This window comes from Erpetoichthys calabaricus, chromosome 4, assembly GCF_900747795.2.
Source record: "Erpetoichthys calabaricus chromosome 4, fErpCal1.3, whole genome shotgun sequence".
Lineage (NCBI taxonomy): Eukaryota > Metazoa > Chordata > Cladistia > Polypteriformes > Polypteridae > Erpetoichthys > Erpetoichthys calabaricus.
This window is the reverse complement of record NC_041397.2, coordinates 30,888,639-30,903,082: the sequence shown is the minus strand read 5'-3', so window position 1 is coordinate 30,903,082 and position 14,444 is coordinate 30,888,639. Positions and strand designations below refer to the sequence as shown.

The 14,444-nt window shown below is 38.1% G+C and overlaps 1 protein-coding gene across 26 annotated transcripts in view; it reads left to right on the top strand.

The window, feature by feature from the left end:
• nbeaa (neurobeachin a) overlaps window positions 1-14,444 on the top strand; it is a 925,612-nt gene that overhangs the window by 521,602 nt on the left and 389,566 nt on the right. For all 26 annotated transcript variants that reach the window (XM_051927338.1, XM_051927337.1, XM_051927335.1 and 23 more), the window contains one exon: window positions 6,956-7,122. In XM_051927338.1, coding sequence (XP_051783298.1) covers window positions 6,956-7,122 — 167 coding nt within the window. The remainder of the gene's footprint in view (window positions 1-6,955; window positions 7,123-14,444) is intronic.

Below are 14,444 nucleotides of genomic sequence, written 5' to 3'. Positions count from 1 at the left end.
TTGCTTTATTGGTCAACAATTTGTTGCTCTTAGTACCTCATTTAGATATCTAGATAGATAGATAGATAGATAGATAGATAGATAGATAGATAGATAGATAGATAGATAGATAGATAGATAGATAGATAGATAGATAGATAGATAGATAGATAGATAGATAGATAGATAGATAGATCATCCATCTAACTCAGTCAAGTTCTCCTCAGACATCTTTTGCTCAGGGTGCTGACATTTTTCACATGAAGGATTAAAATATTTATGTAATAATCTTAATCTTTTATTTGACTTGAAGACATCTATCTTTTAGAAAAATAATTCAAGTAAATTTATTTGTCTAAATTTAGAATATCAGAGAATAGCATAAATCAGAAAGGTTTTCTCAGATCTGATAATATTTTTCCTAAATAACATTTATTTTCCTTTTTCATCATAGCTTGTTTTTTGTCCTGATATGTAGTGTGAATCATGAGAACTTAAATGCACAGGTTTGTGCCTTTCTGAACAATACCCATTGAATTTGGTTTGCCACTGGTGGAAGCCAGTCAGGCTCTGGGCATATCTCAAGGATAACTAAGGATGAACCCGACCACAATTTAGAGTGTGACAGTAAAGGGTCTGAACACTTAAATGAATGAGAGATTTCAATTTGTGACTAAAAAAAAAAATTGTAAATTTTTCTAACAACATCTCTTCACTTTGTCATTATGGGATATGTAGTACAGTATAGATTGATGGGCAAAAATGGCAAATTATCCATTTAAAATTAAATCTACAACACAATAAAGTTTAAAAAGTGAATAGGTCAGAGTACTTTTTGAATACACCATATTTATGTGTGATATATATAGAGTGTAAATAGTAAGGGGAAACAGGCAGAATGGGGGAAATACAGATAGTACATTTTCCCAGAGTCTAATCTTTTTAAATTAGGCCATTTTTTAAAATTCTGTTCATCTTCTAGGTTCTCACCTCCCTCTATCTGTGTTCCAGATGTTTATTGATCAAGCAATGTGTTAGGTGAGATCTAATGATAGCAGTTATATTAGCACCAATCCCATGCTCTTGGAGATCCATGTTTCAGGCTGATTATCTTCGCTGTTTAAACTTCAATAACAGACACACAGACTTACTTGCCTTCCTCCAGAAGTCAATGCACTTTCTCTTGAGTTCAAAGTCAGTACATTATAATGCAGGGTAGTGTTCTTGTATTGTGTTGCTAAGTTTGTCTCATGAGGATGAGGAAAGCTAAACTCTAAACAAGGATGTTCCCAAATGCACATTCATTCTCTAATCATTTTAGTCATTAGAAAAGAGTAATCTTAATAGAGACTGGAAAGTGTTATGCATGTTTAGAAATTAATACTTTATCTAATATTTCATCAGTTTATCCCATTTTTGATCAGTTGAAACTTAGCTAGAGGATAATTGTTTAATGAGTATATTAGGTCTAGAAGAGGCAAGTCAACTAATAAATAAAATATTCTCTTGAACATGAAAAACTATAACTTATGTGTGCTGCATGAGGGACCTCTTATCTCGGAAAAACAGCCATCTTCAGACATCAGCCTTATGTACTGTTTTCTGTGGCTCTTGACCTCAGAGATAAACTATTCAACACCAAGCAATAGACTGTCAGGAGGAAAAATACACAACCTTTAATATCATTTGTCAGGGTGAGTAGGCTGCAGATATTTTTGATAGGGCCAGCACAAGTGTTAGATGTGAAGATTTAAAGATTCAGATAAAGATGCATTCACAATTAAGTTGTTGTCAGGGTATATGCGTCATATAATTTAAAAGATAAATAACATTTGATATTTATCAGTGCATCACATGATAATCCAAGATGACAACTAAAGATTGAGTTAGCTGCTGTTTGAAGAATATGTTGTCATATAATATCTGACAGAATTCAAATATAAAAAAAGAAATTCAATTAACTTACAGCTGCTGTTAGCAAATTAGATTCTCAGTATTAGTGAAATTCCCCAAAGGCCTTACAAAAAACAATCTTATCCCATCTAAAACTGAAGTAAAATATCCCTTCAAGATGACATGAAATCTAATTTTATCCTATAAACTGCTAGTAACATTAGAATTTTAAATGTGCCTCTTAACACCTTTTCCTGTCATCTTGATGTCATTGGCTGTTTTAACCATTTACACCTTATTAGTTTTTGTTGTGTTATTTACAATCTTTTTGGTGTTTTGACCTCTTGACCAGGTCCTCAATATACATTCACCAGCCTCTTTATTAGGTACACCTGTTCAACTGTTTGTAAATGCAAATATTTAATCAGCCAATCACATGGCAGCAACTCAATGCTTTTAGGCATGTAGACATTGTCAAGATGACCTGCTGAAATTCAAACCCAGCATCAGAACTGGAAAGAAAGTCGATTTAAGTGACTTTGGCACAGTTGTTGGTGCCACCCGGGATACCCGGGAGTATTTCAGAAACTGCTGATCTACTGGGATATTCCAGCACGACCATCTCTAGGGTTCATAGAGAAAGGTCCAAAAAAACGAAAACATCAAGTGAGTGGGAGATCTCTGTGCATAAATGCCTTGTTGATGCAAGAGGTCACAGTAGAAACTGGTTTGACCTGTTAGGAAGGCAACAGTAACACAAATAACTACTTGTTATAACCGAGACATGCAAAAGAGCATCTCAGAATGCACAACATGTTGAACCTTGAAGCAATTTGGCTACAGCAGTAGGAGACCACACCAGGTGCCACTCCTGTCAGCTAAGAACTGGCCACTGTGGCTACAATTCACACGGGCTTACCGAAATCAGGCAATAAAAGATTGCCTGGTCTAAGGAGTTTCGATTTTTGCTGCGACATTCAGATGGTAGGGTCAGAATTTGGCATCAACGACATGAAAGCATGGATCCATCCTGCCTTCTATCAAGCGATCAGGCTGGTGGTGGTGGTATAATGGTGTGGGGGATATTTTCTTAGCACACTTTGGGCCTCTTAGTTCCAAATGCCACAACCTACCTGAGTATTGTTGTTGACCATGTCAATTGCATGATGCTATCATGTCAATAGGGACCAAAATTCCTAAGGAATGTTTCCAGCACCTTGTTGAATTAATGCCATGAATAATTACAGCGGATCTGAAGGCAAACCCAGTACTAGCAAGGTGTCCATTATAAAGTGGCTAGTGAGTGTAAATAGAACCTGGATCTCAGTTGACTAAAGGTTAAAGTTTAGTGAATATTTAAGTTGTTTTTACTTTTAATGTAGTAAAATAATTCTTTTACATGATTGTAGTAATTTCTACCTTTTCATTAGATTTAGTACTAGGCATGGTTTCTGTTAACCTTTTTCCTGTCATTGTTTTAGTGGACACTTCTATGACTATTATACAGAAATTTTCATGGAACTCATAATTTAATTATGTTTAAAATAAACATTAAATATGTAGATTCTTCAGAAATGTTAAGACTGCAAAGAACTGTCACCCCATCAGGGCTGCATCCTGCCTTGCGTTCGGTGATGCTGGCATAGATTCTGATTGCCCCATGACTCTGAATTAGAAGGATTTCAGAATGTTACATTGAATATGTCAGAATTTCTCCTTTTTGGGATTTCTTTAAAATAACAAAATTGTGGCTATTAATGATATACAGTAATTAATCTAATATGCTCCATCAAGCCAAAATGACTATAATACATTTCTTTTTGGTTGAATTTCTCCATTTTCATTTAATTTTACAATTGAATTACAGATGAGCTTTAATTTGTAGGTACAATATAAAATTAATTGCAGAATATTTTATATCAGAATGTACGACTTACATGAAGACAGGTATTTTGAATACAGTGTATTCACATTAGGAGGGTTTCTGCAGTAATGTCTTACATTTTATTTTGGATTAGGTGTTAGTCATTGATGTAGCATGCACAATGTATTATGGATTATGTATTCTACTTGTATCCCAGCTAGGATTTAAAGTGCACAGGTGCATCTCTGAATATACATCAGAGATTATTTTGTCATTGTGCAACATGTTTCTGTACATTCTGCTGCTCTGGTTAAGATCCTCTAGTCCCAATTTCTTCTGTGTGAGAAGAAAATTTGAATTAATGTCAAAAAAAAAGCAGAAATCGGTAACAGTTCTATTTTGTGAATACGTTTCATTATTGTGGCCAGCTGTTCAGGTATCTGTATATATTGTATGCAAAACCCATTGTATTTCTAAACAATGGTGAGTAAAATGGCAATAAGGCCTGTGTCTGTCTGGGCATTGTCCCAGGATTCTTTCACCTTCCTGCATCCCAAAAACATACTTATTTAACTTTTTAGTTATTCAAAACTGTCCCTTTGTCTGTAAATATGGGAGGCGTCTAGCTGTATCTGACCATATAGATGTTGGGCAAAAAAACTAACGTTTTTGGAGACTATGTAGTCATAGACAGCCTCATTACACTAGAAAAGATTTGCCAGAACACCAAACCAAAAGGATCATCAAAATCAGAAATACTGTTCAAAACCCTAAGAATCAGTAATATCTTTTTGTCTAATATCTTTTTTGTTTTGTTGTGTGTTACTTTGTTATTTGAATAACTTGGATACTTGCTGCTGTGTGTGTCTCTTTTTTATCATGCTTACTATGAAGTCAAGGATGAAATGGCACATGAATCACATGTCTAGCAACCGCACAGCATCATAACAGCTATACACACAAATTATGTCTACAGTATGTGCCCAAAGAAAAACAGTAACCTTAAAATAAATCAAACTAACAATTCATTTTGTTGTGAATGCAATTTGGAATATGTCTCTATCTTTCTGTATAGCCAGCTTATTCTAGAAATGTAATTTTCTGTGTTTATTTATTTTTACTTTTTCTTATATCATCACAGCACTGTTACGTTTTTTGTTTTTAACATGGACACTGTCATTTTGTGATCATTGTCATTGGCAGTGCATTTATTATATGTGCACGGTTTGTAAGATGTTGCAGCACTAAGCATCCAAGCAAAAATTACTTTGACTTAGGTAAACATTTTCATTTATCTTAAGTGTTGTTATTTAATTCAGAGAAACAGAGATGCAAGCTAGTTTTAAATCTATAAAGAGACATTAGACTTTTATGGATCAGAAATGATAATATTTATATAAAAGGTGTGTTCAAAGGGCGGCACGGTGGCGCAGTGGGTAGCGCTGCTGCCTCACAGTTGGGAGATCTGGGGACCTGGGTTCGCTTCCCGGGTCCTCCCTGCGTGGAGTTTGCATGTTCTCCCCGTGTCTGCGTGGGTTTCCTCTGGGCGCTCCGGTTTCCTCCCACAGTCCAAAGACATGCAGGTTAGGTGGATTGGCGATTCTAAATTGGCCCTAGTGTGTGCTTGGTGTGTGGGTGTGTTTGTGTGTGTCCTGCGGTGGGTCGGCACCCTGCCCAGGATTGGTTCCCTGCCTTGTGCCCTGTGTTGGCTGGGATTGGCTCCAGCAGACCCCCGTGACCCTGTGTTCGGATTCAGCGGGTTGGAAGATGGATGGATGGATGGGTGTGTTCAAAAGAGTACTGAGAGTACAAGACAGGGTTGAAGCACTAAAATAGAGAAATACCTATGGTATATCTTCCCTTTGCTAAGAGACTTTCACTGTAGGCCACCATGTTTTATAGAGAAAGTTTGGTCTCTGTGTAACATAACTACCAATGGATACCAATACTATACCTGGCTTTATTGTTTTGTTCTTTCTCTGTTAATTCTATTGTGCTTTATGAATTATTTTGTGATTTATGTTACCAGTTATGTTTTTGTTTCATTTCTTTTTGAATATTTTTTTTATTTGGTATTTTCTTGTTTATTCATCCATCCATTCTCTTCCGCTTATCCGAGGTCGGGTCGCGGGGGCAGCAGCTTGAGCAGAGATGCCCAGACTTCCCTCTCCCCGGCCACTTCTTCTAGCTCTTCCGGGAGAATCCCAAGGCGTTCCCAGGCCAGTCGAGAGACATAGTCCCTCCAGCGTGTCCTGGGTCTTCCCCTGGGCCTCCTCCTGGTTAGACGTGCCCGGAACACCTCACCAGGGAGGCGTCCAGGAGACATCCTGATCAGATGCCTGAGCCACCTCATCTGACTCCTCTCGATGCGGAGGAGCAGCGGCTCTACTCTGAGCCCCTCCCGGATGACTGAGCTTCTCACCCTATCTTTAAGGGTGTTTATTTCAAGATGTTTATTCATCTTTTTGTATTTTTCTTTTGTCCTCCATTTGTGTTAATGTTGCATGTTTTTGCTGTTTATATGCTGAGCTCTAGGAGCTGCGGCCTTCTGCTCCTGATATTGCAACTGCTAAGGCTGCCGGTGCGCTAGGTCTGTATCAATGGGTTAGATGGTGTGGACAGGTAGTAAGGCTGTTCTTGTTGTGTTGTTTGGAACATTTTACATTTCTTGGTTTGTTTTTTTTTAACTCTTTATTTAATATTAGATAAATTAATATTAATAGATTTGTGTATATTGACTCAGAGCTTAAATGGTTTCCCCTCCCTTAAGTGTATTCCTCATACACAGTCTTTAAGCCTAAGATTCATGGTTTCTTGAACTTGGGCCCTGAATCACAACAATAAACAATATTGTGGCACCTTTAGAAAATAAAGCAGAAAGTGGGAGTTTCCTTTAAATAAAATAGAAATTAATGAAAAAATTAGTCTTTACAAGAAAATAAACTAAAATACTATGCAACATGTGCACCTGGCTATAAAATGAATTCCTCAATGGTTAGTACCTTTGACTACAATTTTGCAAATTTCTGTCTGTTTAGTTGATTTTTGTTACTATTTCTTATGCTTAATTACTCTTCAGTGATATTGTTGTTTTCACTTAGAATCTTGGCTGTCATTTGACCTTTTGCTGCATATTTGTTTTTGAAGAATTCCTTTTGTGCCTTGATTGTTTAATCAGGTAAACATTTCAGCCCACTCTTGTGTTGATTTCTTTGACAGTCCAACTGTGCCCAGTATGCTGCTGACAGGAGAGAAGAGGAGAAGATGTGTGACCATCTCATAAGTGCTGCGAAACACAGGGATCATGTGACAGCTAATCAGCTAAAGCAGAAGATCCTAAACATTTTAACAAACAAGCATGGAGCTTGGGGTACACTCTCTCAGAGGTAAGCTTGTGATCCTATGTCGTAATAGATCATTGAATTACTGTACATGCTTTATGTAGCATCCAATATATAGAATATATTTTGAAAGATATACAGGTTACACAGCTTTTCTGTTATGAAAATACATAGTATAAAAACAAAGCAACCTTCTGTAGTTTAAAATGTTATCAGTGAAATAAATTCCATTTTAACTCTGGAGTTTGTTATCCCAGTGGCTGGCAGCAGTTTGACTGCTTGGTGTCCCATAAAATAAGAGATGTATAGTTTCCATCTTCTCTCTACTTATTTTACTTTTGGCAATCACCCATTCATCCATCTATTATGTAAAACTATGTGTTCAGTTTATAGTGTTTAAAACGATGTACTTAAACCTGTAATCTGACAGCTCCGTCCTCACTTTTGATTCACTGTGTGACCCTGATAAAAAGAATTTAACCTGCTTGTGTTCTAATTGTATAAAGTATGTGGGATTTTATTCACGTTACAAAGGTATTATATAAAATAAAGTAGGGTTTTTTTTAGGATAGAGTGTGTCACCTGCGGTGGGCTGGCGCCCTGCCCAGGGTTTGTTTCCTGCCTTGCGCCCAGTGTTGGCTGGGATTGGCTCCAGTGACCCTGTAGTTAGACTATAGCTGGTTGGATAATGGATGGATGGAGTGTGTCATCATCAAAAAAGAGGCAAATGCCTACCACTTGATGGATGGAAGAAATTTAGAAATCCATCTTATAAATTGGTAGTTGATTTAAAAAAAACATGATGTCTCCAGAGATTTATTGTATTGTGTATTTTATTATTGGTAATGCTTTCTGAATGCATATACTGTATTCACCAGAACCTTTTTAGTCCTTAAACTATTAGCACATGTATATATCTAGAGTAGCTAAAATAAAGTGGTCCCCATAAGAAAAAGTTTCTAAAACTGTAAAATTAATTTAAAAAGTGTCATATTTATTGCAAAATCTAAAATACAAGTTAATGGCCGTTAGATCAAATGTTCAGATAGCAAAAAGTAAACAGTTTGCTAGAATCTGTTGTTACTATTAATTAAATTAACATCATTTTTAAAAAGACCTTCTCTACTGCTATTTTCTAAATAATCGATTAAAAAATAAGGAATAAGTTTTAAAATATTCTGCAGTGTTCAAATTAACCAAAAACTGAAAACAAGAAAGGCACAAAGTAATTCAGATTAATGTTTGGACATAGCAACTTATAGCTAATTTTAATTTCAAAATGAAGACTGTCATACTGTAGATAGATAGATACAGTAGATTGATTGATTGATTAATTATTTGTCCCAAAGGGTAAATTTAGTGTGTGACAGAAGCTCAGAAAATAATATAACAAACAACAGCAACACCCCTCATAAATACATGCAAAGAATTGCAAAAAAGGAGAAAACTTCTAACTTGGCTAAAGATAAGAGAACAGTCTCAGTGAGGCATTTCTCTAGGTAATCTGGTTTTGCTCCTACAGTATATCCTAAGAAAGCGTATGACAGGGTGCCTAGAGAGGAGTTGTGGTATTGTATGAGGAAGTCAGGAGTGGCAGAGAAGTATGTAAGAGTTGTACAGGATATGTACAAGGGAAGTGTGACCGTGGTGAGGTCTACGGTAGGAGTGACAGATGTATTCAAGGTGGAGGTGGGATTACATCAGGGATCGGCTCTGAGCCCTTTCTTATTTGCATTGGTGATGGACAGGTTGACGGATGAGATTAGACAGGAGTCCCTGTGGACTGTGATGTTTACTGATGACATTGTGATCTGTAGCGATAGTAGGGAGCAGGTTGAGGAGACCCTGGACAGGCAGAGATATGCTCTAGAGAGGAGAGGAATGAAGGTCAGTAGGAACAAGACAGAATACATGTTTGTGAATGAGAGGGAGGTCAAAGGAGTGGTGCGGATGCAGGGAGTAGAGTTAGCGAAGGTGGATGAGTTTAAATACTTGGGACCAACAGTACAGAGTAATGGGGATTGTGGAAGAGAGGTTGAAAAGAGAGTGCAGGCAGGGTGGAATGGGGGGAGAAGAGTGTCAGGAGTAATTTGTGACAGATGGTTATCAGCAAGAGTGAAAGGGAAGGTCTACAGGACGGTAGTGAGACCAGCTATGATATATGGGTTGGAGACGGTAACACTGACCAGAAAGCAGGAGACAGAGCTGGAGGTGGCAGAGTTAAAGATGCTAAGATTTGCATTGGGTGTGATGAGGATGGACAGGATTAGAAATGAGTGCATTAGAGGGTCAGCTCAGGTTGGACAGTTGAGAGACAAAGTCAGAGAGGCGAAATTGCATTGGTTTGGACATGTGCAGAGGAGACATGCTGGGTATACAGTATTGGGAAAAGGATATTAAGGATAGAGCTTCCAGGGAAGAGGAAAAGAGGAAGGCCTAAGAGAAGGATTATGGATGTGGTGAGAGAGGACATGCAGGTAGTGGTTGTAACAGAGCAAGATTCAGAAGACAGGAAGATATGGAAGAAGATGATCTGCTGAGGCAACCCCTAACAGGAGTAGCCGAAAGAAGAAGAAGAAGATCCTAAATACATGTCTGTAAGGTTTAATTTGTGATTCTGATTGAAACCATGTGTGAATGTGTGAGTACATTTAATTAATTCATGTTTAAGGCAGTTCAAATCCCATGGCTTTATGTAGTTCCCACGCATAACTCGTACTGAATAAGTCACATGCATGTGAGTTAACTGTTGGATTGAGCAAGGCACATATTAGAGAACTGCAAAACAATGGGCAGGGCCACTAACAGTGAAATATGCAAGGATTTAGTTTTTTTTTGTAGTTTTATAGTGTATTGTTTTATTGTGTATATGTCAATATGGTTATTCAGGTAAACATTTTATGTGGAGGTGTGATTCATTAATTATATCCTGATAGTTAAAAATATTAACCCTTGTTGTGATGCTCATTGCTTACCAGTACGAACTGAACAGTGCCACCTATTAGCATACGAGTCTAGTTTGGGGATACTGATTGTGTAATTCCTGTATTTCAACGCTGTCTTTGGCAGGGTTTCTGGTGACTAACAGAACATGACATGTGGCTGGCTACTAGCTGCTCTTTCTGACTCTTGTCATTATTTAGTGTATAATGAATATGACCATATTTTAATATGGTAGCATTCTAGCTTTGAATAGTTTTAATTTTAGCATCATATAACTAACTCGGGTTTTTATACAGTTAATATAAAGCATGTGCGTGGAATGATCAAAATTTTTTTGAACTTGAACCTGGAAGTGGCATCCTATGATGCTGATTTTGTAAGTGTTGCAATGATTTTCTAGTATTTGTGGTTTATAGTGTATGCTTCCTCTTTCAAATCCAAGTCAATATGAAGGCCAAGAAATAAAATCAGGCACCTTGCTATCATTGAATTTGTAAAGTGAGGGAACAATACACCTTGAGAAGCTCACCTAGTTAAAATGTATTAGCACCAGTTTTCTTCATATCAAGTCAAGTCAAGTTGGGGAGCATGCACTGGTACAGTGCGTTGCCGCACCCACTACACAATGAAACAACTTAGGATTCCAGTTGGCAACCCCCCAGGCAGACACGCGGTCCAGTCCCACCCTCCCGAAATGACCTTCGATCTGCCGCAGCCAGGTGTTACGTGGGCGACCCTTTGGCCTGGTCCAGCCACTCGGATCCCCAACAATGAGGATCTTACAAGCTGGATCACCCTCTGGGAAACGCGCCACATGGCCGTAGTGCCGTAACTGACACTCCCTCACAATGCAGGTAATGTGCCTCATTTGGGACTCCATGAGCAACCGCTCATTCGACACAAAGTCAAACCAATGGTACCCAAGGATTTTCCGGAGAGACACAATACCAATGGAGTCCAGTCTTCGTCTCAGGTCACTGAATAAGCATCCATGTCTCGCAACCATATAGCAAGACAGGAAGCACCAGGACTCTAAAGACTTGGACCTTCGTCCTTTTGCATAGATATCAGGAGCACCACACACCCCTTTCCAGTGATCTTATGACCCCCCCATGCTCTCCCAATTTGTCTACTGACTTCACAGGAAGAGCAACCAGAGACATGAATGTCACTGCCGAGGTAAGTAAACCTCTCAACAAGGTCAACACTCTCTCCGTAGACAGACACACTGCTGATGGCTGTGCCCATGAGGTCATTAAAGGCCTGGATCTTGGTTTTTATCCAGGACACTCGCAAGCCCAGACACTCAGACTCCTCACTAAGTCTCTCGAGCGCCCCGATCAGAGCCTCCATCGACTCCGCGAAGATCACAGCATCATCAGCAAAGTCAAGATCCGTGAATCTTTCTTCACCAACAGATGTCCCACAGCATTTCTTCATATGCCTTATTAAAACGTTAGACTGCAGAACTCCATCTTTCCAAGATGACCAAAGATCTTGCCAGCCTTTGGCAATGACAAAATAAAAAATGTGATCTCATTGGTGCAGATTGTAATGGTGAATAAAAACGTGTCAGTGTGTGAGATAGCAGATACTATAAGAGCTAGTTATGGGTTAGTTAAGTCTCTTTTTCAGGAGTAATTAAAAGTGAACAAGGTCTGTGTTTAGTGGGCATCTAGAATGTTGACTACTGGAATCAAGCATCACTGTGTCCAATGTTCTAAAGAGAATCTGAGGCTAAAGATTCCTACGTGAGAGGAATCAAACAATTGTTTCAATACTGTGAATAGAATTTGTTTACACCATCTTGCCTACAGTCCAGAGAGTGCACTAACGTGCCATAGAAAAGGTTTATGATCTTTATAACAAGCGCATTAGTGTTTGCAAATGTTATCCTGAAAGTAAAACTTTTTTGGTTTTAATGGTGTTTCTCCTAAAACACAAGGATCAAAACATTTTTATATCTTCTCATATGTACAAATATGGTTGATTTTGTTTTTTGGATTCCATCAAGCTTTGTGTTATTGATTTAATTTATGGGCTATATTGAGGACTTCTGCATCTTGGGTTCAAATCTTATATCTAAGACTTTGCCTGTGTATCTACATGGGTTTTCTTTAAACATCTTCAAAGAAATGCAGGTTGGGTTAAATGGCAATACTAAATTGTCCATGTGTGAATGAGTGGGTCTTGCAATGGATTTTCATCCTGTATAGCTCTGTTTCTGCCTTGTACCCAGTGTTACTGGAAGAGGCTCATGTCCCATAACCCTGAATTGTATTTAGCAGGTTTGAAGATGTTGTTTCATTATTAATAAAATTTGAGAAAACCCATAACAAGATTTCTGTTCACCCTTTTGATAGATTGTTTTAATAATGTCGTAAAACTAGTGTGAAATGATTCCACAAGATACAGGGAAAGGGTTGGGGGCAGCCACCCATATACTTGAAATAGGCTGACAAGTTTGAAGAGTTTGGTTCAAATGAAACAGGTTTTAACAGATTTCAGTCCAACAATTTAATCAATGCAGACAGGCAAACATGGCGGTTTTAAAGTAGGCCAGGGGAAGTGATGTCATTGGGTCCAGGCAAAACTTCCAGTGGTTGGTCTGCAAATAAGAAAGAGGAAGGATCAGTGCACTCTGCCACCCCCTGGTCTGGCATGGAATTATCCCTTTGTGAGCCCTTTAGTTGCCTCCTATGTGCACGTGTGTGACACTAGACAGTTGCAATCGGCTCTGAACATTAGCAAAGGCAGTCTTAATAACTGTTTCAATTAATGCAAAAATTGTTTCATGCAGGAGTTACCATTTTGCAATAAGTGTTTAAAGCAGCAGACTCTGAGGTTGTGTAGAGAAGAGATACTATAAATAACCTTACAATGGCAGATTGTGACATTTATTTTAGAACTTGATGTTTTTAAATATAAAGAAAGAAAGAGTGACAAATGACACATTAAAGCAAAACTCTATTATACTTTTCCTAATTAGGAACCTTGAAAATTACTATGCTAAACTATAAACCATGGTCTAATCCTTATTATTCTCCTTAGAATTTTGATTTTAGGTAATATAGTCAAACTTTACATTTTTTAATATGAATGTAACTCAAATATGCAGAAGCATTTTTAAACCAAAACTGATGTTAAAAACATTTAAATGATGTCATACTTTTAAAGAGCCTGTTTTTCAGTAAACTGTCTTGCATTTTTACAGTATATTTTGTACACAAAGTTGAAGAATGCTCAGGTGCATTTATCTCACCATACTAGGTCAGCACTTCATTCAAAAATCTTTGATTTGATTAATACACTTTGCTTTAACTTTAGCTAATCACAAAGGAGCACAGCACAATATGTCTTTGCCCAAACTTCTCTCAAGTGATGTCACAAACAGAATCAGGGCCTTCTGGTATTCTAGCTGGATATTCAGCAATACGCTTGCCACTTCTTCTTCCAGTGCCACCTACATGTGTGCTGCTATTGTTTCCATGTCCCAGCCTTATCTCAGCCTTGAGACTCTCCAGCAACTCTTAAGAAAAGGCCAAGAAGGCCAGAATTAGTTTTGTATCAACCCGCAATATGATTGATGGCAAAGCGGAGACTATAACCAACACACTGAGTGAGACTATGGACACTCTGCTCTTGAAAACTGCTAATCTGGTTGGACTAGAGTCAGATGGGTCAGTTATGATTGGGAAACAGAAAGGTGTGACAAAACTGCTTAAAGATAAAACATCTGGACTCTTGGTCAACTGCCACTGTGTAAACCACCGATTGGCCCTTGCAAGTGCCCAAGCAGCAGCTGCTGTACCTTATTTAACAAAACTGAGCAACATCTTAAGGCAGCTCTTCTATTTCTTCCAAAATTCTTCAGTTAGGATGGCTGGTTTATCGGAAATTCAAAATATTCTGAACATTCCCCAGATTAAGCTAAAAATGGCCAGTGACACTAGATGGCTGTCTCATGACTTTGCAGTACAGTCACTACGACAGTGTATGATGAGTGTCATAGCTGTGCTGGAAAGAGAGGCCACTGAACAAAATGACATCACAGCTGAAGGATTAAGCAGATGTATTAAAACGTACAATTTTGTTTCCTCTCTGATGATGCTTTCAGACGTATTACCTTTGTTGTCCAACTTATCTAAGGCTTGGCAAAGGCAAGATGTCAATCTTACCGAAATTGAGCCAATTTTGCTCGCCACAAAATTGTCCATCATGGAGTTGAAAGACACTCCTGGGAGATATTTTCAAAGCCTTCATCATTGTCTGGCAGAAGAATGGTCAGATCTCCGCATTGTTTATACACAGAGTGATGTAATGTCATTCAAAACTGCAATATATGATAAATACCCAGAGACAGTTGTCAAGCACCTAGATGCAAGATTCCCAGACATGCCAATTATTTCCAGCTTTTCAAAAGT